This window comes from Drosophila innubila (assembly GCF_004354385.1).
Source record: "Drosophila innubila isolate TH190305 chromosome 2R unlocalized genomic scaffold, UK_Dinn_1.0 1_C_2R, whole genome shotgun sequence".
NCBI classification, from domain to species: Eukaryota; Metazoa; Arthropoda; class Insecta; order Diptera; family Drosophilidae; genus Drosophila; species Drosophila innubila.
The window spans coordinates 16,846,284-16,868,964 of NW_022995374.1; the positions used below are offsets into that span (position 1 = coordinate 16,846,284).

General features: G+C 38.5%; 1 protein-coding gene across 1 annotated transcript; it reads left to right on the forward strand.

Annotated features, from left to right (window-relative positions):
- The first annotated feature begins 9,071 nt into the window (after positions 1–9,071).
- Positions 9,072–9,558, forward strand: LOC117784558 (myotrophin-like). Its single transcript, XM_034622316.1, has one exon. The coding sequence runs from the start codon at positions 9,091–9,093 to the stop codon at positions 9,454–9,456; it is 366 nt and encodes a 121-aa protein (XP_034478207.1). The 5' UTR covers positions 9,072–9,090; the 3' UTR covers positions 9,457–9,558.
- The last annotated feature ends 13,123 nt before the right edge of the window (positions 9,559–22,681 follow it).

Below are 22,681 nucleotides of genomic sequence, written 5' to 3' on the forward strand. Positions count from 1 at the left end.
AAGAGGAAGAAGCAGACAGAGGGAAGCAGATAACAAGAATGTATCTTCTTTTTTTTTGTGCTGCTGCCGTCTTGACTTTTTATGGCTTATAGATATTGTCTCAAGATGTCTGCGGTGGATAATCTTGTTATCGCATTTCGTTGCATTTAATTGAACCTGCCGCATCCCCCCATCTGTTGCAACTTCCCTCTGCTGTTAACGATACCAAGCTCTTTGCTCCGAAAATTAATTGGTATATCAAAGCATTTGAATTTTAATGTGTTTTGCGTGGTCAGCGATTTGAGACTTTTTTCTGGTCTTTATTTTGTTAATTGGAGCTGACAGTTGAGTTGGAGGCGGGTGTGAGTAGGTTTGTGTGGGCTGTGGGCGTGGCACTCATTTCCATTCATTTTCTATTCTTTTTTTTTGTGAAATAGAGAGAGAGAACTCACAGCTGTCGTTGACATTTGCCATTGATAAAGCGAAATGAACCGAATTCTAAACATATCCAAATGTTATTCAATACTTTTCCTTTCTAGGCTCCAGCGACATTTTTCTAATTTGCCTGTGACTAAAGCGAGTTAAAAGCATACAAAGAGTGACAGAGAAAGAGAGAGCGAGAGCGAGAGAGGGTCAAATTTGTCGCATAATATTACAAAAGACAAAAGATTCCATTTTACTTTGAATAGCTCTCAATTCCTCTGCGCACTTTTTAATAGAAATCAACGCCCGTATTTTCGTTTGATAAAATTTCATGCCATTTACGTTCTTTTCTCATTTTTCTCTTCTTTTCTTCTTTTCGTTTGGCATTTTCCTTTTATATTTGGGCATTTCAATTGCCCTGGGTCCTATCCTATCCAATCCTGGCTCATTGTGTGCTCCTGCCGCGCTTTGATTTCATTCGCCTTTGCCGCATATGCAGATTGAATTACACCATTCACCACTTGCCTCCATTTGCCATCAGCTTCCCTCCCATTCTCCTCATTCCCAGTTTCGAGTCCACATCGACAATCAACGAAACTTCTTGTTCGTGTCCTTGTCGATTCTCTAATTGTCGTGTTGAAATGTGCCAGTTTTATAATTTCCAGTTGTGCATCGGATATTGCTCATAGTCATAGAAAAAGAGGAGGGTATTAAATGAGTAGGGTAGCTTTTAGATTTGTTCCCAGCAATGGCTGCCTAAATCTAACTGGTCCACAGTTCTTTATATAGAGGTTATTCGACCCTGATTTCTTATAGATTTATTTACGCAGACCGACAGCATTATTTTCGTAATATCAAAGTCTATTGACACTATTCTGTAATTAAGTGTGCTGCATCAACAACATTGTTTATACCATAAAATTCGAGATCTGATAAAAACAATCCTGCAAATTATCAACAGCAGTATTTATTAAGGCTTAGTATGCATTTTGAAAATTTTGTCTCTTTTCTTCAAATTATAAATATATATTAAATTTTAATAAAAATTTATTTTGAGTTTCACATGTTTGATTATACATATTTCTCTTATGCATTTTGAGGCCGTGAGTATCTTTAATTGAGGCGGCATTCTTCTTCGCATACGAAGAAAACATTTTTCTAACCAAACTCATCTTAACCAGGCTGTTTTGATGGCCAAAATGGCTTGCCACGTTTAAACGATGCCTTTAAGAGCCACAACTGTCATGTCGTTAGGCCATTCCTGGCCCGACATCTCGTTTTAGCGGCCCACCAAAAAATAATAATATTAAAAGAATCTGCAAATGACGCGAAAATGTTTCAACACTCTTCGACAGCCGCCAGAGCGACAGAAAAGGCCACAAAGATGGAGAGAAAAAAATGTAATAATAATAAAAAAGAAAATTATTGCACTTCACATTCAGAGTCATCGGACAGTGCCATCTTTTGCTCCAGGCCGTCTTCATCCTCGTCCTCGTCCTCATCCTCTCCTGTATGTTGTCCTCCACCACGTCCGTGTCTCAGCTGCAGGGGATTTCAAAGACCGCGTTATGAAAATGCAACGCGCAGTGCGCAAGAGTCGAAGACGATCAACTCATGAGAAGATAAAAGAGAGACGGCAGCACAGCGAGGGAGAGGGAGAGGAAGAGGGATGGAGAGAAATACAGCCAAATGGCGAATGGCGCTGCTCGTTCTAACTAGAAGGTGATATAAGTGGTTCGATTGTTGCTGCCGCCGCCATCGCACAGTGTCACAAAGTTTGTTAAGTAACTAGCCAAAAAATTATATAAAGCAGCAGAAAAATACTTAAAATAAAAAAAAGCTAACAAAGAGAAAAACTTTAAATTCATTCCGAGTAACTTTTTAAATGCTAAAAAAACAAAGGCAAAAAACCAAATAAAAATTGTAATGAAACCAAAGGATTGAAGAATTGAACAACTGAAAGCCAAACTACGATTTTCAAATACGAAAAGTTGTAATAATTTGGTTGATTCTAAAATGGAAATATATATTCGAGTACCATAAGTAAAATATCAAGCCCTATTTGAATAAATAACGCAGGTGCCAAAAAGCAAATTTTACAGGAGAGAGAAATTTTGACTAATCGTGATCTTCGTAAGTATATACAATAAAAATTTCATATTTGGTGTGCGGTTGGTAATTATGAACACATGCAAATAGGGCTCGATATAATAATAAAGTATAAACTATACAATGCATAATAATTCCCAATTATTTGAAATTATTTTTTTACAAATTAATTTTTATTACGAACTGTTAACTCTTAATTACAAGTTTAGTTTTTTTTAATTTTTTCTTGTCTATAATATTCTTAATATATGTAATTATTGTAATATTATATTTATTAAAAATTCATTATATAAATCTTCAATTTGCCTCACTGTGCGCTGGCTCAAAGCGGGAACTGGACTTGAAGTCGGCAACGTAGTCAGCGGCGCGTTAGCGCTAATAAGCAATTGCCAAATTACATTCGCGTGAGTAATCTTGCGCCCCGATGCAGCTCGACTGCCCCTTACCCCTTACCCCTGCCCCTATCCCCCCCAGCCCCCTTCGTACCGACACCTTGACTCGACAGTGGACGGCTGCAGTTGCATCGATGACTTTGGTGGGCGGAGCTTTTTGAGCGCACCGCAAGCGCAGAGACTTAAGTGATGCCCCGTTGCACGTTGCCAGAGATCCGGCGGGGCATGCCACTCACTCACTCACTCACTCAGTCAGTCACTCAGTCAGTCAGCCGGTCACTCATTCATGCCATCATTTATTTCAGCTCGCAGCTCGCAGCTCTCTGAAGAACGCAGTCAAGCTGCAATGTGCGCCTAAGCCTGTAATTTAATTTTTGCCTTCTTTCTTTTTTTCTTTTTTATTTTTTGTACACAGTTTGTTGCCTCTTTCCTCTGTCAGTTAGTTAGCACTACGATCGCCATTTCTGCAGAGCTCTCTTTCTCTCTCAGTCTTTCTTTCTCTCTCATTCTTAGTTCTGGGCCGGGTTCGGTTTGACTCGGCTTTTGTACTCGGAATGTCTTCCCTTTAACACATTTTGGCATGCAATTTGCTGAAATTAACTTCAATTGCAATTTGTGTGCTGCTGTTGTTGCTCTCGTTGTTGTTCTTGTTGCTTCTCTTGTTGTTGTTGTTGTTATTTCATTGGGTTATCATTGCCGCATCTTTTTAGGCCAACTGTGTGTGGGGATATATTTACATATGTGTGTGCATTAGATTGGCAACTTGTGGTTGCAGGGTGTCTCCGTAATTCGATTGGTCGATTGCTGTGAAATGATGCCCCCGAGTGGAGTAACTGTTAACAGCAACTGCAGCTTTAATGCCATCAAATTAACCAGTTGACTGTGCCACAAATGCAGCCAGCAATGAACATTAGTATTGAAGTTTATACATTTAACTGGGTCATAATATAATCTATATATTTGTGCTTTTATCCTTTATCAAAGTGATAGATCTTTAAATGTAATAATAATATTTTCTAAAATGTATAATCATTCATCGATATCAATTACTATGTAGTAAAATCCAGTCAGAAATAATTCTTATACAACTTTAAGACTTAATTATCTTAAGTTCATTTAGACAGATATAATACTCCTTATGCTTGCCAACTGATCGTCATTATCTTATATATTTTATACTATTTACGTCATAAGCGATCAGTATTTTTATATTACAATAGCAATCGTAAAACAATTTCGCTCCATTACGTCTATTTTGAACGCTGGTGAACATTCCAGGCAACATTTGATTTCAATCCTGCCATTAATATGCCAGTTTTGCCCCCAAGACGTGCAACAGTTCAATGGCTTTTACATCCTGACGACGAACAATGATTGCCTTCTGTGGCTGGCTTCTGACCATGGCTTCAATAGTTGGCCCTGTCCTGGCTTGGCTCCCACTCTGACTCTGGCTCTGGCCTAATATGAAGCAACACCATTAACAGCATGCAAATTAAAAGTACTCAACAACATATCAACTGCTGGGCTTACAGACTACCAGGCTGGCAACACTGACCAGACCTGAGACCAGAGAGTTGAGAGCTGCATCTTAAAGCGGCTTGTGGCTGTCGGCCTGGGCACAAGTTGCTGTCGAAACAAAGACTAAATGCCTAAAAACCTAAACAGGGCTCAGACCCGTCATGAGCAAGGCACAGAGGGACTGAGGAAGAGAGGAAGAGAGGGGTACAGTGATGAAGGGACAGAGGGAGCAGCTATCAAAGCTGGCGATGGTAATTGCAGGTTTTGCCGCAAACATTTTGCACCAAAACGACGTCTGCAATGCATTTCAAGGAGCTGCAACTGGGACTAGAACTCATACAGCGACTGTAACTGGAACTGGAACTGAACTTGCTCTTAACCTGGCTAAAATGCAGCTCAACGCGGTGTCTGTTTAAACGCGTTGAATGGTCGCTGGTCTTGACGCGCATGCGCGGCAACTCGTTGTTGGCCATGGCCAATGGCCATCAGTCAACAGACAGCAGACAACAGACAACAACTGACCAGGCCGAAGCTACGAGTATGACAGACTGACTGACTAACTGACTGACTGACTGACTGGCAGACTGCTCGACTTAATGATAGGTTAGTGGATAGCACAGCAAATGGCTGAGAGCTACAAATATTAACGCAATGTCATTGAGTGCAATTTCTAAATTGAGTTCGTTAAAGATTGCCGAATAGACTTAGAAATATTAAATCAATTTAAAAATATAAAATTGAAATTAAATAAATATCTTTTTGACTATTTATTATTTAAAATAAGTACTTGAAATATTTTTAAAATAATAGTTAAATATGTAATTAATATGAACTGGAATTAAGTCAAATTTAAAAGAGATATTCTTCATCAGATTATTTAGGTTTTTTGATTAGTTGTTTGTTTACATAAAAAATAGTAGTAAAATATATTCGGAGGGTATTTCCAAATAAACGAGAACTAATTGTTAGGTAAGAACAGTGAATCATGTGGAGTAGACCTACATGAGTCTAGTACTTTTCATGGTAAGTAGTATCTGAATACTCCATAAGACAATGAGAGAGGCTGTGCCGCCTGTTTGTCTTTAGCTGTAACAGCTACCGCACAATTTCCCAAATGACAAACATGCCAAAATGGTTAGAGCCATAGACAATGGCAACAAAAGAGCAGCAGAAGCAGCAGCAGAAGGAACAGGAGCAGCAGGAGTCGATCGGAAAGGAAGGTAAGGTAAGGGAAACAGGAGCTGAAAGAAACAGGCGGCAAACGGCAACACATTAATCACAATGCTCCAAAAGAGCTTGACAGCCAGCTACATGGAACTGCTCCCTGGGTGTCTTAAACTAGTTGTAACTGTGTGTGTGTGTGTGTGTGTGTGACTGTATGTGTGTGGCATCCTTTGGAATAATTCTTATTCAATCGGTAAGGACAATGCCATGTTGTAGTTTCAATTTGCGGTGGGCATGAGATTTGTGCCAAGACAATTGCCAACAGGAAGCCAAGAAAGACAACGTCTCTAGACTCTGAGTCTTTATACTCTGAGTCTGTCTCTGACTCCGACTCCGAATCCGGCGGGCCATCAATTTAAAAAATGAAAAATTTCCTTTTTGCTTTGGCGGCGTCCGGAAAATGGAAAATTAAATTAACCTTTGGGAGCTGCTGCTGCTGCTGCTCGAAAAACAATGTTGTTGTCTGGTCCCGATAGCATCTACTGCCGAAATATGTTAATTTTCAATTTAGTAGTTGGTCTCAAGTCTCTATCGCTCTCCCTCTCTTTACTCTTCTACACTCTTCCATACAATTTCTATACATATTTCTTGAGCTGGTTCCTTAATTCACTTTTTATTTTTGGGCTCGCTTTATTAAGCGCACTAGAGCGCAACGGTACGAGTAATGGGTACGGAATGGGTCTCTGAACAAATTATCACATCTGCTAATCTGCTGCATATCATTTTCAAAGGTTCCTCCCTCCCTTCTCCCGCTGTAGAGGAAGTGTTTTCATGTTAGACGTCGAGTTCATAAACAATTTGCTGACCACATTTGAAGTTAAGGAAATAATTAAGACATTATAAATTATTTGAGCTGGGAGTGTTGATTGTTAGCTTGTGGACTTGGCTTGCATTTCTTATACTATAGGCTTAAAGAAAAAACTCTATGTTCCCTTAATGAGCATTACAAAATATATTTTTATTTTGATATGTATCTCATTTGGTTTTCAACAAATTCGTCTAACATTTGAGTTATGTGTCATGCCTGGTTAACATTTTGAATATCATTTCAACAACTCAAGCTATAACAAGTGATAAGATAATGGAATAAAGAGTTGGTAGATTTAAAAGATTGATAAATTCATAAAACATTTAAAAACGTATATTTAAATGAAAGTAATGAAAACACCAAATTTAAATATCATTGTAATATATAAAAGTGTAATTAAGTATAATCTTAAAATCATAAAAAGTTAACCTTTTATACTGTTTAGTACTTAGATACTTCATATCATTACTTTTCTTTCTCTATCACTACCTTTGCTGATTTGTACTTATCACAATTGCCAAAATAATGCATATTTTCTTCTCACTCCATTCCAAAAGTGTAAGGATTAACCTGGAGAAACTTTAGGGCTGCCCCCAAAACGCTTTACCTTTGACAGCTATCAAAAGTTGAAATCTGCCTAACTATGCGGAACTGTACCGACATCTGTCATAAACACAGCCTTGGACAAAAATTGTTGTTGAAAAAACTAACTTTTTACTAGCAAAAAAAAAGAGAATTTGGAAAACAAACAAAACATTTTGGCAAAGTTTATAAAATGTTGTAAATTATATTTTCCATTAAATTGGACATGGAAACTCTTGCCTGACCTTGTACTGAACAGAGTTGGTGTTAGAAGGGAGGAAATGTGAGAGGAGGTGGGTTTATGTGATATGCATGGGATTTTAATTGATTTAGTTGCAGTCCCTTGGGGATTTTTGAGTGAATTTACAAATGCTTAAATAAAATAAATTCCGAACTGCAACAATTTAAGTAAAGTAAAGGTTGGAAAAGCAGGAAAAGGGGGCAAGGGGCAACTGTCAATGAAGTGCGCGCATTTACAGATCGAAATCTGCGTTGCAAAAACGATTCTTAAATCAATTTCTCAATCAATGTCATGAGAGAGTCGGCTAACAGAGAGATGGAGAGAAAGAGGAGGGAAGCAAATAAGAGATGAGGCTACTCTTTGAGTTGAAGCTGTCGAATTCCTGGAACTACGCTTAAGCTGGAAATCGTGGGGTACTCTCGGCCCAAAAAGTAAAAGGTTCAAATTGTGTCCAAAATGTCAAAAGCAGACTCTCAATATGATCGCCCGAGTTGGAGACTCAGTCTCAGTCTCAGTCTCAGTCTGAGTCTCATTCCCGTCCACAACAGAAGCCCTGGAAATTTGATCGCATGCAGATAAAACTCAAACCCTGACTGGGCCCTGCCAACCTGTCTGTCTGTCCGTTTGTCCGTCTGTCTGACCGTCTGTCCGTCTGTCTGTAGGTCTGTCTGTCTCAGCGCAGGGCATGCAACTGTTTTGTCTTTTTGGCGTGCGATAACCAAAGTCAATGACTGGGTAGCTGTTGCAGCCTCAGCTTCAGCCTCGCCATGAAAAGTGAACTTGCCGCAACTCGTTGCATTGTTTTGGTTCCGCTTTCGGGAGCCATCGACGTGGCCATTGCCAATGCCATTGCCATTGCATTTGCAGTGGTTGGTGCTGTTGTTGTTGTTGTTGTTGCATGGCCTCATCCTGATCCTCATCAGCATCATCATCGCTGCATACAATCGTCGATAATCTCACGCTTGGCATCGCCAATATCGCCACAGCAGCAACAGCAGCAACAGTTGCTGTTGTTGTTGTAGTTGCAACATCCCAGCAGTTGCATCTTTAGTCTGTAGTCGATTCGCTTTAGTTTAGTTTAGTTTGTGGCCAGTTCGTTAAATTACATGAATGTATAACCATTTTAATTTTTGTTCTTGCTCCTTGTTTGGAGCTCCTTCGATTTGGCAATCGGTCTGTCTGTCTGTCTGTCTCGTCTTCGTGTCTGTCGCCATGGATGCCTTTTGAATGATGACCTTACAAATCACGTTTCGCAATGTGTACGCTTTGGCCTGATCATCAAGATGCTTGGGTGTTGATAGCCCCGCCAGCTCCATGAGTCAAACCTAAACTGCAATTGAGACTGAGACTGAGATTGGGATTGGAACTGAGGCTAAGGAAGTGCCGGCAGCGGCAGCTGTGAGAAAACTTTAAGCATTCACTGTATTTATAACGTAAGCCACTTTCAGATGGAAATTTTGCCCTTGGTCGTAAAAGCTTAGGAAATCTAGAGTGAAGATTTCTAGAGATGAAAGATCAAAACTAAATGGTTAAGACCTGGACCAAAATGAAAGACAAAGACAGAGTTAATTTTACTGTAAAATAATACATTAAATCAAAAAGAAAACCAATTTAGAAAACCAATATATCAACGAAAATAAGTTTTTGTAAGAAAACTGAGAAGGATCAAAAGACCAGGAGAAAATAAAATAAGAGAAGTAAGTTAAAAGGAAGCAATGGAAAAATATATATTTTTTACTTAGTTGTTACCAGATCTGAGTAAGCCATTATGTAACGAGTACCTTAGGCAATGTCATTTGATAAAATCTACTAAAATGTGTGAGAATGATGAGAACTTGATTTGGGCAATAAAAAACGGCGAATTGGATGACGTGCAAAGCACCTATCAAAATTCGAATCGAAATGTAAACGAATTTATGGGAGGACGAACTCCATTACATTATGCCGCTGACTTTGGACAGTTGAAGGTTGTCAAGTTTCTGACCGAGATCGGAGCTGATGTCAATAAGGAGGACAAGTACAGTATAACACCATTACTGGCTGCCATCTGGGAGGGGCATACCGAATGTGTTGAGTTTCTTCTGGAAAAGGGGGCCAATAAGACGGGAATGACTCCCAGTGGTCAGAACTATATTGATGCCGCTGAAAAGGATGAAATCAAAAAATTGCTACTGATGTAGGACAATTGATCAGATGCCGAAGAAGATATGTTGGGAAAAATTGTTTTGTATTTTTAGATGTTTGATATTGTTGTGGATAATAAATGTGTGTAACTTATTGTATTTTTTTTTTATCAAATAGCCAACTTGGCAATATTTCTTGAATAGAATTTATCAAATAGCTTCATTATCTTGCGAGTAATTAATACCACTATTATTAAATGTGATTCTCTATATCTGTACGATTCTTTTAATCACATTATATACAGTTAACCTATTTGCACATGCTTTCCGTGGATTATTACTATATATATTTTCCCATAAACCAACCCCACACCCACTTCAAACATAGCTAGTAGATGGCAGCTCATACGCCTTCTTTGGATGATTATCCAGCCAAATCTAGGGAAAATGAGACAGTCACACAAAAGCATTGACTGCATATTCAGACAGTCGGTTAATTTCAATTTTGAACACGATACGCCCCAAAAAGGATGACTCGTGTGACAAAAAACAATTAAATGGCAACGCGACACAAAACGACGAAGAGAGACGGCGACGAGGGGTAATTCAGGAGCTGAAAAGCAGAGCTAATATAATTCACACATATTCCCAAACCTACCTATGGCTGCATAGAGAGAAACCATAAAATGGAAATGAAAAATCACGGTCCAAAAAGAGAAAGATTAGGAGAGAGAAAGTGAGAGAGTGTTGGGAGAGGGGCGGGGAGGGAGGGAGGGTGGTATAATAGAGACTGTCAGACGATATGGGCGAGCGGCGAGGCATGCACAATTGGGCGTTGTAATTGAATTAGTCACACCCACAGATTGCACACATGAATGACTTGCCGAAGACAAAAAGAGAGCAGCAGCTAAAATACATAAAAAGAGGAAAATAAAGCAAAAATTATTTATTAAACTAGGTTACCAGGCAACGGACATAGACTAAGAGAGCGGGGAACTTGAAGTGGGAGGGGGCAAACAGAGCATATGCATGCTGTAAAGTGGGTGGTGGTTGCTGCTGCTTAGTGTGGGTTGCCAGTTTGCCGTCTTCCTCCCAACAGCCGCAGTGGGAGTGCCATCTGTAGATCCACATCCGACCCGACAGCAAACACCATGTGAGTCTGGAATTAAGTCATATAAAATATACGAAAATTTACATTTTGGGGTGTATTATATTGGGTTTATCTCAGAATTTACATTTTAGCAATTATTTAATCAAAAACTGTCCATGTTTATGGATGAACTAATAAAAAATGTGAAAATGGCATTTGCAGTCGAAAATATGAAATTATCTATTGAACCAAATATAAATGCAGAATTAATTTGAAGACTAAATCATGAACAAAATGACATGAAAATCATTTATCATGAAAATCGGTTAAGTTTTGATAAAGTTATGAGTTATCAAAGTTTTTGAAAAAACGTTAAGGGGTTGGTATGCAAATTATGGATACTGGACAGCTTATAGTCGAAAAAAATCAAATTTTCTAAATGATCAAAATTAAATGCAGAATTAATTTGGAGGCCAAATCATGAACAAAATGACATTCCGCATGAAAATCGGTTAAGTTTTGAGAAAGTTATGAGTTATCAAAGTTTTTGAAAAATGTTAAGGGGTTGGTATGCAAATTATGGATACTGGACAGCTTATAGTCGAAAAAAATCAAATTTTCTAAATGATCAAAATTAAATGCAGAATTAATTTGGAGGCCAAATCATGAACAAAATGACATTCCGCATGAAAATCGGTTAAGTTTTGAGAAAGTTATGAGTTATCAAAGTTTTTGAAAAATGTTAAGGGGTTAGTATGCAAATTATGAATACTGGACAGCTTACAGTCGAAAAAAAAATCAAATTTTCGAAATTATCAAAATTTAAATGCAAAATTCATTTGTAGGCCAAATCATTTTTAAAATGACATTCCGCATGAAAATCGGTTAAGTTTTGATAAAGTTATGAGCTATCAAAGTTTTTGAAAAAACGTTAAGGGGTTGGTATGCAAATTATGGATACTGGACAGCTTATAGTCGAAAAAAATCAAATTTTCGAAATGATCAAAATTTAAATGCAGAATTCATTTGTAGGCCAAATCATGAACAAAATGACATTCCGCATGAAAATCGGTTAAGTTTTGATAAAGTTATAAGCTATCAAAGTTTTTGAAAAAACGTTAAGGGGTTGGTATGCAAATTATGAATACTGGACAGCTTATAGTCGAAAAAAAATCAAATTTTCGAAATGATCAAAATTTAAATGCAGAATTCATTTGTAGGCCAAATCATGAACAAAATGACATTCAGCATGGAAATCGATTGAGTTTTGATAAAGTTATGAGTTATCAAAGTTTTTGAAAAAACAATAAGGGGTTGGCTTTCATATTATGGTTAATGGACAGCTTAGAGTCCAAAAAAATTAAATTTTCTAAATGATTAAAATTTAAATGCACAATTAATTTGAAGGCCAAATCATGATTTAAATGGCTTTCCGTATGAAAATCGGTTAAGTTTTGAGAAAGTTGTGAGAGGTATGAGTATTTTGTAATTATTTTGACCGTATCCGTTTGTCCTTAATTTAAAACACATTAGTTTTTAATGAAACTAAAAATCAGAACATGTTAAGCATAAAATTTGATTCAATTTATATAATTTTACAATATATATTTACCATGGAATGTAGTTTTTATTTGTCAAGCACTGTGCTCTCGCTTTCCCTAGCACTCGCTCTACTAAACGAAACTAGCTCCCCACATCCCCTTCAGCCTCTCCTGACCCACTCGTCCAGCCATTGTGTGGTGTAAGTCTCGAGTGGCTTAAGCTCAACACTAAGCCGCTTCTCAAGTATTTGCTCACGTATGTGCAAACACTGCGAGGCCAATTTGCATAATAATCGTGACGTCGAGCGTTGAGCGTCGAGTGCAGCGTTAGAGGAGGAGGAGTCACTTGACCTTGTGCCAGGGACCAGGCCAAAACGAGGGGGTGTGGGTGGGTACTCAAAGAGGTCAGCCCGTTTTTCGACTACACTTTCTCAAGCACTTTTTTCAGTGCCGCCTAAAAGTATGCTTTGAAAATTTAGTTGGCGCCGCTTGTAATTAAACATGTAACCCAAAGGCAAAGCCCCGACTACCCGACAGACCAACTACAGCAGCGGCCACTACATTAAGGTTATTTATCGTTGAGTGTCGAGTAATGTTGCTTCTGTTGGTTGCTGTTGCTGCTGCTGTTGCTGCTGCTTTGGGCGTCTATTTTAAATGATAAAATGCATGTTGACCTCAACAGCCGAGCGTGTGGCAAGTGAGAGAAGCACTCAACGTGCCGCACTGTAATAAAATCCAAAAATGTGTTGCCACAAAAATGTTATTTCCTAAATAAACACACACATACACACAATCGCACACTTACTGTCTAGTACTTGAGTGCCAGGTAAAACTCTATGCGTCTAGTGATTGCAGAGTGTAGAAGAGAGAGGGGACATAGTGTGAGTGGAAGAGCAAGAGATAGCCACGTCCTTGCCACGACTCACTCATCTAGCTTGGAGTCACTCATGCGGTTTTTACTGGTAATTAAATTAAATTTATTTAAGCTGAGTTAGCTTACGCTACTTCACACAAGAAAGCGGGGCAAGTAAAAAGAGCTGGAAGTTTCAGGGTGGAGAAGAGGGGGAGGCGTGGGCGGGGATCGTTTGGCAGCTGTGCGCCTGTCTTGGCTTGGGTTACGTTGGTTTTCGGCAACAATGTTGCGGTGCGGCAACCACAGGACTTTTCAATGGGCTTCAGGTTGCTCCAGGTGCTACAACAACACCCCAACAAAAATTACACCCCCTTTTCCATTTCCACCGCCCGCTCCCCACATCAGACTCCTCCTGCGGCATGCGCACCATTTTGTATTGCATTTAAAGTGACAGTTTTGTTGCTTTAAATTGTGTAATCGGAGCTGATAAAAGCTTTTGCCATTAAGTGCGCCCGGGCGGGCAACCCAATGCCATTGCCAATGCCAATGCCTGGGGGTCCATGGTGAACCTCTGCAAAAATAACCAAAATTCTTTGTCTTATGATATATGTAAGCATAATGCTTCGGGCAGCAACTCTCTTACTCTTCAGCTACAGTTTGAGAATGGTTGTGGATGGGAAGAGGTTTGTCAGTTTGTTGAGATTGGGAGTTCCGAAGGGTTCAGATTACATGTACTTGGACAGCATTCACACACAACTTTTACAAACTGAAGCCATGCATTGTTGTGATTAGCTAGTTTATCTCTAGCTGCAGGTCAAAAAACTCAGTCAAACCAAGGTTAAATCTTTTTGTTTTAAGTACTTTATATTCACAGAAATCCTTAATTTTTAGTGTAATTAAAAATGTTCAAATATTAATTCTATAACTCTTACATATACCTTAAATCACACATAATTAAATCAGACAAAAAAATTTTTTTTTTTTAGTAATGTTCCAAGTTTCGTTTTCACAATAAATGGGTACAGCATACTTTTGACTTCCTTTCAAAATGTACTCGTTAGTGCACTTGATTAAATGCACTTCCGAAAAGTATGCTGCAAAAATAAAAGTCAGTTTTTGTGAAAATGGAAATTGGAACATCTATAAGAAATGTTAGTACATCAAAGCAACTTCAATTTCCACTAATTGCATTTTAAACTCACCTCAATAACAAATGTCTATCTCCCTAGCTTATCTTAAAATCGATTTTAAAATAATAAACTCATAATTTGGGAAATCTAACAATTTTCTTTGCGCCCCAAAATCGCATTAGTTCAAAGGTCAATCAGTTGCTTGACCAGTTGTAGAAATACTCAATTGAGTAGGAAATCAAGAAGTTGTTGCTGTTATTATTTGTAGGCTATGCGCTTTTATTGCACAATTTTCGATTATGCCATTTTTGGCCACAGTTATTTGGCTGCCAACTTTATTTATAGGTCACTTACAACGAGGAAAAGCCGAAAGGAAAAACAAGCCAAAAGGAAAACAACAACACAAGTAACTAGCAATCGCTATTGTGCACAAATATATGTATTATTATTTTTCCTTTATTTTATATTATTTTATTTTCATTTTTCACAATTTTCCAAAAGCGGCGGCAAAAAACTATTTTGTATTTGTTCAATTGCTGCAAATGCTTTTAAAGTATTTACAAACGTTTTCAATTTTGTCCGCAATGCCAGAGACACGAATTGCAACAACAACAACAGCAACAAAGACAATCGCAACAACAGCAAACAAGCAGAAGGAAATTGCAATTGTAGTATACCGACTTTGTTATATACTTAAAAAATTGATTGAATTTTGGTTAAATTTAGATAAAGAAATTAAAATAATGTTTGAAAGAATATTTTCTCAGCAACAAGAACACAGACTGTTAAAAGCTAAATTTTATTTATCAAATGAACTCAAAAATAATCTATAATTTAATATAGTATCCTTATATAAAATAATAAATTTTTTGAACTCTAAAATATATTAAATTAAGCAATGCTAAATAATTACCATATCTGTAACTTTCATTTTTGTATACTGTCTTTTATACTGTCGCATTTCCGTTGACAACACTGTAGTATCCACTTTCCCTATATGAGTATCAAAAAGTGTTGGCGCTGCCAAAAGCATTTCAATTTCAATTTCTATGTTGAAGCAGCGCTGCCAACTGAAATCGTGCCGTTAATCGCTTTAAATATGCGACAGGTTGCTGCCAGTTTTCAACCCAGGGCAAAACACAACACAACACAGGCAACATTGTTGTTGCTGGTGCTGTTACCGGTGTTGCCTGGCAGCCTTCTGTTCGTCTATCCATCCGTCCTGTTGTCCGTCCGTCTGTACGTCCGTCTGTCCGTCTGTGTGTGGCTTCCAGCCGTGCTGGGATAGCCTTTGAGCGAAGGATTTCATAATCCGCTGCATTTGTCTCACTGATTATGCAATTTGGTCGTTTTTATTTCTTCTTCTGTTTCGTGTTTTTTTTTGCATTTGTTTCGGGTCTGCACTGCACACAATACAGGAAGTCATTTACTGAACCTATTTAAGCCTTTCTACAAATAAATGTTTATTTAAATTAGGCACCCCAAAATAAATACAGAGACAAATACAAATATAAATTCACAAAGGCAAAGGCAAAATAAACAGTAGCATTTTCCTATTCGATTTTCACTTTCAGTTTAGCTGCGCTGTGTTGTTGCTATTTTTGTTGGGCGTGGTCAGATTTTTGTGTTTGTTGTTGCTGTTTTATGCAAATTTGTGCATGACAACTTTTGGCTGAGGTTTCATTTGTTGTTCCCCCACATTAAAAGTGAATTGTTCGAGTTGGCTTTGTTTATTGCAGAGTTGTGAATCATTTTCAGGCTATAAGCTGAGAGTCTGAATTCCAAATTGACTCTGTCTAAAATTTCACTCTGCATTTTGATGTTTAACTATTTTCTAAAGTAACAATTTAAAAAAGACATTTGTAGTGTTGAATGTTCCATTTTTAAAAATATTCAATATACATATAATGATTATAAATAAAAAATTCAATTTTTATTCAACATATTCATAATGGAATCAACAGTAAGTTGAGCTGAGCTTGGTCTTTGCGCACTTTGAAGGTCAACTCAGACTGTTAATTGTCTACCACGCCCCCTCCGCAACACACAACACAACATAACACACACACACATAGTCAGCATATGCATTTTTATGTGAGTTTTTTATATATTTTTTGTAAATATTCAGAGCTGCTCTGATAGGTTCCCTTTTTTTTCGTAAAAATCAATTCGTGAACAAAAATGCCAACATTTTAATTAAATTTTCAAGCAATTTCAAGCAAAGTTGCAATGGTTGACAGGGTTGGCGGGGTGTCTGAATGAAGGGGGACTTGTAAATTGAAGGAAAGGGTGTGTGGATTGGGGATGTGGTGTTACGTGTGTAGGTGACTGCACTTTTTGTTGACTGCACACGGCTAAAAGTTTTCGCACAGCGACAGTTTGGGGAGCAGGGGATTCTTTGTAGACCCCCCACCTCCCACAGCTACTCCCTCTGTGGGATCCTGGTCCTATCCGAGCCATTAATTAACTAGAAATGCCATTTTCCACAATTATACGTTCCCGACTATATAGAAATGTAAAAACTAATTACATTGCAATTTGCCAACGTAATAGTCCGGGCCGAAGCTCTGTCTCTATGTGGGCGCCTCCGAGGGGGTGGCTGATACGGCCGGGAGGGGGCTAAAGCGGGGGGAAGGCTTGCAGAAAACTGCATGCAAAGCAATTTATGCGCTGGCTGGTGGGAAGAGGGGGGAGAGGGGGAAGTGGGTTGGCGCTCTAACAAGCTTCCGCGCGACTTCCTTGGAAATACAAAATCAATGCAGAAAAGGACTAAGGACGAAGGACACATCCTGCGAACTTAAAGTTTGCCCACGCCCAACTCGACCAGTTCTGGGCATGTAAGGACAGTGTGTGTGCCTTCAACTAGGCGTAAGGCGTGGCATAATATCATAATTTGCATGCAATGCCGGTAGAAGCAACTTTGAGGATAGCACAGTGGGACGAAATTGAAATGAAGTCTTCGTGAAGTCAATAATTGTTAGCATATCAATATATTTTATTTTAATAATATAAGTATTAGTAAATTATTATATATTCTAAATTATTATTATTATAATTAGTAAATATAAGTATTAGTAATTTAAAATATATCTTAATGTTTAAATTCACATATTTTAATTGAAATCACTTTCTCGAAGTTTTGTATGATATTTATTTATTTTCAGTAAATTGTCTGTTAATTTTTGAAATAAGTTATAATTATTAAATATTTTACCAGTAGTTTTTCAGGTTTGGTGTCACTGTGCCATGGCACAATTTAACATTACAGGCAAAACACGTGGACTGATTGACTGGGTCGATCGATGGGCGCCATAATTCGAGCTTGCCATGTTGTCCATAGCGGTTATTTAATCTTGGTTTAATTTCGCAGCGGCTCAATTGTAGTATTTTGAAAGGGACAGACTAAGTGCAAGAGCGAGAAGCCCTACATAAAGCCATTGGTATTGTTGTTGTTGTTGTAGTGGCTATTGTCGTTGTTGTTGCTGCATACAACGCACATTTTGATTGATGTGGGATTTGTGGCACTTGCCAACACAAATGTCGCCCGTTATTTGCTATTTCATAATAGCCAGAGACAACGCTCTGCATATGTGATTCGGACATGAGGTCGACCTGTAGTTAACCTAAGTAATTCCTAGAACTGCAATTTCTACTGTTATTGTTATTGTTATTATTGCAGACCTGCAATTAAAAAACGTTTAAAAACCATAAACAAATCATTAAAAAAATGTTATGAATCAATTAAAGAGAGAAAAAGTCAATGAAAATATTTATAAAGTGTTTAACTTTCTTGAATTTTTCAAGCTTTTGATGTTTGAAATAAATTTGCCAGGCATTTGACTATTCAAATTAATGTATATTTAAATAATGCATTAATTTTAAAAAGATTTCGGTGTTCGACTTTTGTTAAGCTTTTTTTATATTTTAAGAATAACGTAGCATGTCCAATAAATCATTTGTATATTATTTTATTATTTATTATTATTAAAGTTGAATATAAAAATACATTGTCTGTAAAAAAGCCAAGCCTTTGCTTTTATCTACCAGTAATAGGTAGATAAAAATTATTTATTAGCCTGCCCTGAACGTGGCTTAACTCTAATAGAGCTGCATTTGGGCCATATAATAAAGCCCAGTTTGTAGCAGCCGCTGCCAATTGGCGAAGCTTGCGGAAAATTATGACTACAATTTGCGCGCAAACCAAACCAAACAATTTGTGGTCGCCTCTAATGCACTCACATATAACCCGTAGTCGATCTGAAACCCCGAAACCAGCAACATGTTGGCCCACGAACCTGGCCAATAATTACACAAAGGGGGGGAAATACTCGTGTCATGGTGGTAAGAGGGGTAAATTATGTGCGCAAGTTGTGCGTAAAGTTCCGGCGATGCTAAAAGTTTAGCACCGCACTCAAGGACATTTACAGGGTGCTCGAGGGGGGAGGACGTCTCAGTTGGTGCAGAGGTGCGGAGGCTGCCAACTGCTGACAAAGTGGCTGCCTACCCAGCTTACCAGTTACCAGTTACCAGTTGGCAGTTCCCATTGACCAAACTGCGGCGACGTTCATAAACTTTATCAGAGGAAGCCGCGCGATTCGATGCGACGCGTTTCTTCGCCATTTTTGGACTCCATGTGGGCTCTGTATTGTCTGTCTGGTAGACTGGGAAGACGGGAAGACTGGAAGACTGTCTGCCCCGACTCCTTTGCTCCTTTCCTATAGTTTATGGCATATTATTGGCATAAACATGGCGACGTGCAGTGCCTGTCCAAGGAACAGAGTCCCAGACTCCAGGTATGCAAGGTGCATAGCTCTCTTCATGTTCCCCCTGCTTCCTTCTCTGCAATTCCCACTCCACACTCTCCTTTCTGTCTTTCTCCTTGTGTGATTTATGCAATGTGTCAAACAAAGCGTTCAATTAGCGACTTAAATTGTGAGTCAGCTGCTGCCTAGAAAACTGTGAGCACTAGAGATGAGCGCGTGACGAGTAATTTGACCAAAAATGACATAGATAAATGTATAAAGTATAAATTAAAGTTAAACATCAAAAGACAATTTTAAATTTAGAAATAACTATGTTTAAATAACATGAGAAAGTAATAGGCTATTTCCACGACCACTCACATTTGCCACATTTGCTCACATTTTAATGTGCTTCATATTTGGCTTTCCACGACCAAATGTGAAACTGTTAAGACACCCAAAGCAAATCAGCTGTTCGGCTTTTGTGCACAAATTATAAAAAGCAGACAATAACAACATTTTTTTATTTATTATGATATTATAATTGGCGCAAATTTAATGCCTACCGATTTTGTTGATGAAAACAGCTGGTTAAGGTGATAATTGCTTTTTTTTTTACGAGTTTATCTATAAACATCGCGTGTTCGATAAAAAAATACTGAAATTCACCGGGTCGATTGACAAAAAATCGGCTCATTCATTATGAATGAGCCAAAATGATCACTCGGATTTTGTACTGAAATGAAGTCCACATTTGGGGCAAATGATGAAAATGGCGTCGAATGAGTTAAATGTGCTGTCGTGGAAATAGGCTATAATTTAGAAATCATTCAACATATTTCATTCAACAGTCAAATTCCTGATGCAGGAATACACTTTATCACGGTGTCATCTCTAGCTTGAATCCCTGGTGAGCTTCTCTGATTTGAGGTCCAGTTTCGCACATGTGACCCAATTTCTGTGGCCAAGGGTTGACAGTAAAAACGTGCGCGCAAATTATATAAATTATGAGAATATCCTTAGCCAGGTCAAAAGTAAAAAGCAGTCAGCTAATGATGCCCCACATGAGCATAAGTCATGCGTGGAGCAAAAATGCCGAAACATTTTGCACAATTTGTGCCTCATTGGGCTCAATAACAATACTTCATCTTCAATAAAGAGAGAGAGAGAGAGACTGGGCACAGATACGCATACAGATACAAATACAGACACTGACTTTAGTTATAGGAGCAGTTCCAGTCTGAGTCTCAGTGCACCGACCATAATTGATGATACCGAATGCCACTAAATTATCAATTGACCATAAATTTGCTCATTACGTTCAGTTGTGGTCCTGAATCGACTTGGTATGACTGTGGCTTCATATTGGCTTCGATTGGGTTCGGTTTTGGGTTCGGGTTCGTTTTGTTATCTACTCTTGAAATGCATTCTGTTTGTTCTCTTGTATTTTTCATTCAAGTTTTCAGCTTAAGCTCTTTTTCTCTTATTTTTTTTGGGCAAAACGCTTAAACGCTTTTAACGTTGTTAGCTGAGCAACGAGTTGGAGCTCATCATCATCATCATTTGCCATTGTGGCTGGCGTTTTAAATAACTTTTTTTTGTCTGTAAGACCAGAGCAACCGATCTTGGCAAGTTATTGGCATTTTCTGCTCTGTCCTTTAACTGTGTTTTTGCTGCACGTTTTCGTTGTCTCAGCTCTCGATGGGGTGAAGGGAAGGGAAGGGGTTTCTTTCATACTCGGCTTATAAGCAACCCCCATCAAATAGCAAATTGTTGTTTACAGCTGTCGGGTGTTGGTATTTCATGGCCCTGTTCACTTTGAACCGCTATAATTGCTGTTTATGCTCTGGGAACTGCCTGCTGAGTTAGAGCCTTAGACTTGGTCCAAATTATATAGAAATACTTTGCTAAATGTGGCCAAAATGAGCACTGATTGGTTTATGATTAAATATGAAACCTAGCACAGAGCTATAATTAAGTTGGAATATCACTTTTTGCAAATGCTTTATCACTATCGATTACCATAAATTCGAACAAAATATTGTATGCTTAACTTTGCCTTAACTTAGCAAATAAATTCTCTAGCAAAAGTCAAAGATACGCATGGAATATTTAAGAAGTAATGCTAAAATTTAGAAATATTAAACTCGTTTTACTAAAAGATACTATAATTTGAATATTGTTTAGTTTTAAATTCAATAAAAATAATTTTAATAAAGACAAATAGCCAGAGCTATATTTTGTTAAATGCACTAATCTCTATTTATCTTTAGTGCTGCATTTTTTCAAAGGGATTCTCTAGAAATTGTCAGTTTAACTTTCTTAAAAATTCAAGAACTTTAATGGAATGCGAACTCTTTTGTACTTTGTGTGTGTTGTGTTGTGTGAGTGTTTTCTTAGTGGTAACTGTTTGACATTTATGCCTTGCCACTGTGTTACGTGTTTCTGTGTAGCAAGTGCTTTGGCTTTGGCTTCAACTCGGCCTGTGGTTGTTGTGTTGGCCACATCCGCATCCTAGACGCGATGTAGACACGTTTAGGGGTCTCCATGATTAACATATCACGTAGACGTTGCCATAACATTTCACAAGCTGCACAACAAATAAACTGCAGTCAGCTCAGCTGCCACACAGAGCTGCCCCCTTGGCCCCCTTGGTTCCTTTGGTTCCCTTTGCACCCACTCCCTGTTGAGTGACGTACAACTTGAGTGGCAGCTACGAATCTGAGAGGAAACCTTTAGCCCCACACGGAGGGGGGAACGCGCTTGTAATATTTAACACCAACTGAATTTTAATGCGATTTTGCAGCTGACTGACAGACTGACGAACTGACTGACTAACTGACTGACTGACTGACTGACTGACAATGCTGTGCGCCTAATGGCCAACTAATATGCGCAAAATGACTTGCAGGCAAGTCAGCCGAGCTGCAAACTGGGAACTCTCAGTCTCTCTGGCCACAGATCGTGCCACACTGCATGTGGACAGACATTGGATATTGCAACACCTTGTGTGAGAGTTATGGCTATGACCAGGCGGACAAAGGAGCAACAGCAGCTGCTGCCTCCCCCAGTTCACGATCTGCTAGTCTGAGCGAGCCTCTCTCCTTGCTATACCCTGTACTGAGGCTAGTTAAATAAAGAAGTGAATGCGAAAATTCAGTTTCCAAATAAAATATTACAAAACCTATGGTGTTAGTACTTTATTAATATTATTTGATTTACTATTGCATTTTCAGAGATAAAATAAATTGTAAAATGTGTCCCTAATATGGCAAAATATTACAGGGTATCTTTGAATTATACACTTTTGAGTGCAGCCCATCTATTTGTTGCAAGCATGTAGTAGGTGTCAATAACTTTCAAATGTTTTGCCCAGGATCATGGTGTATTATCATATACATGGCCACATGCATTCACCTTCTTGCCCACGGCCTCCCCACCTACCCCTCTTTGTGCTCCTACATGTATCTAACACCCTTTTCCCCTTTGGCAAATTTATGCATTTTTGAAGTTTTAATAATGTAGCTCGTTAGCCACGGTTTGTTAAACTTTGTTTTCATTTTCACTTCACTTCACTTCAATGCAAGGCAGCTCCAACTCGCTCCACATCCAACTGAAAAACCCGTCACGTGTTGCTTCCCCCCTCCTACCATCCTACTCCCTTCCTCCCTCCTCGCTTTCCATCTTACTGTCATCTCTAACTCGACTCCGGCTGCAGTTTTCAGTTTCAATATGCGAGTCGTGCATTTGCTTGGAGTCGTTGTTGTTGTAGTTATTGTTGTAGTTATTGTTGTAGTTGTTGTTGTTGTTGTTGTTGTCGCTGTTATTGTCAGCTATTTGTTGCCTTTGGTCATATTGCAGTTGGCCATGTCTCCTTCTGGCGCTTAACAGACGCCTAATACCAACTCCTTACCCTCCCATCACCC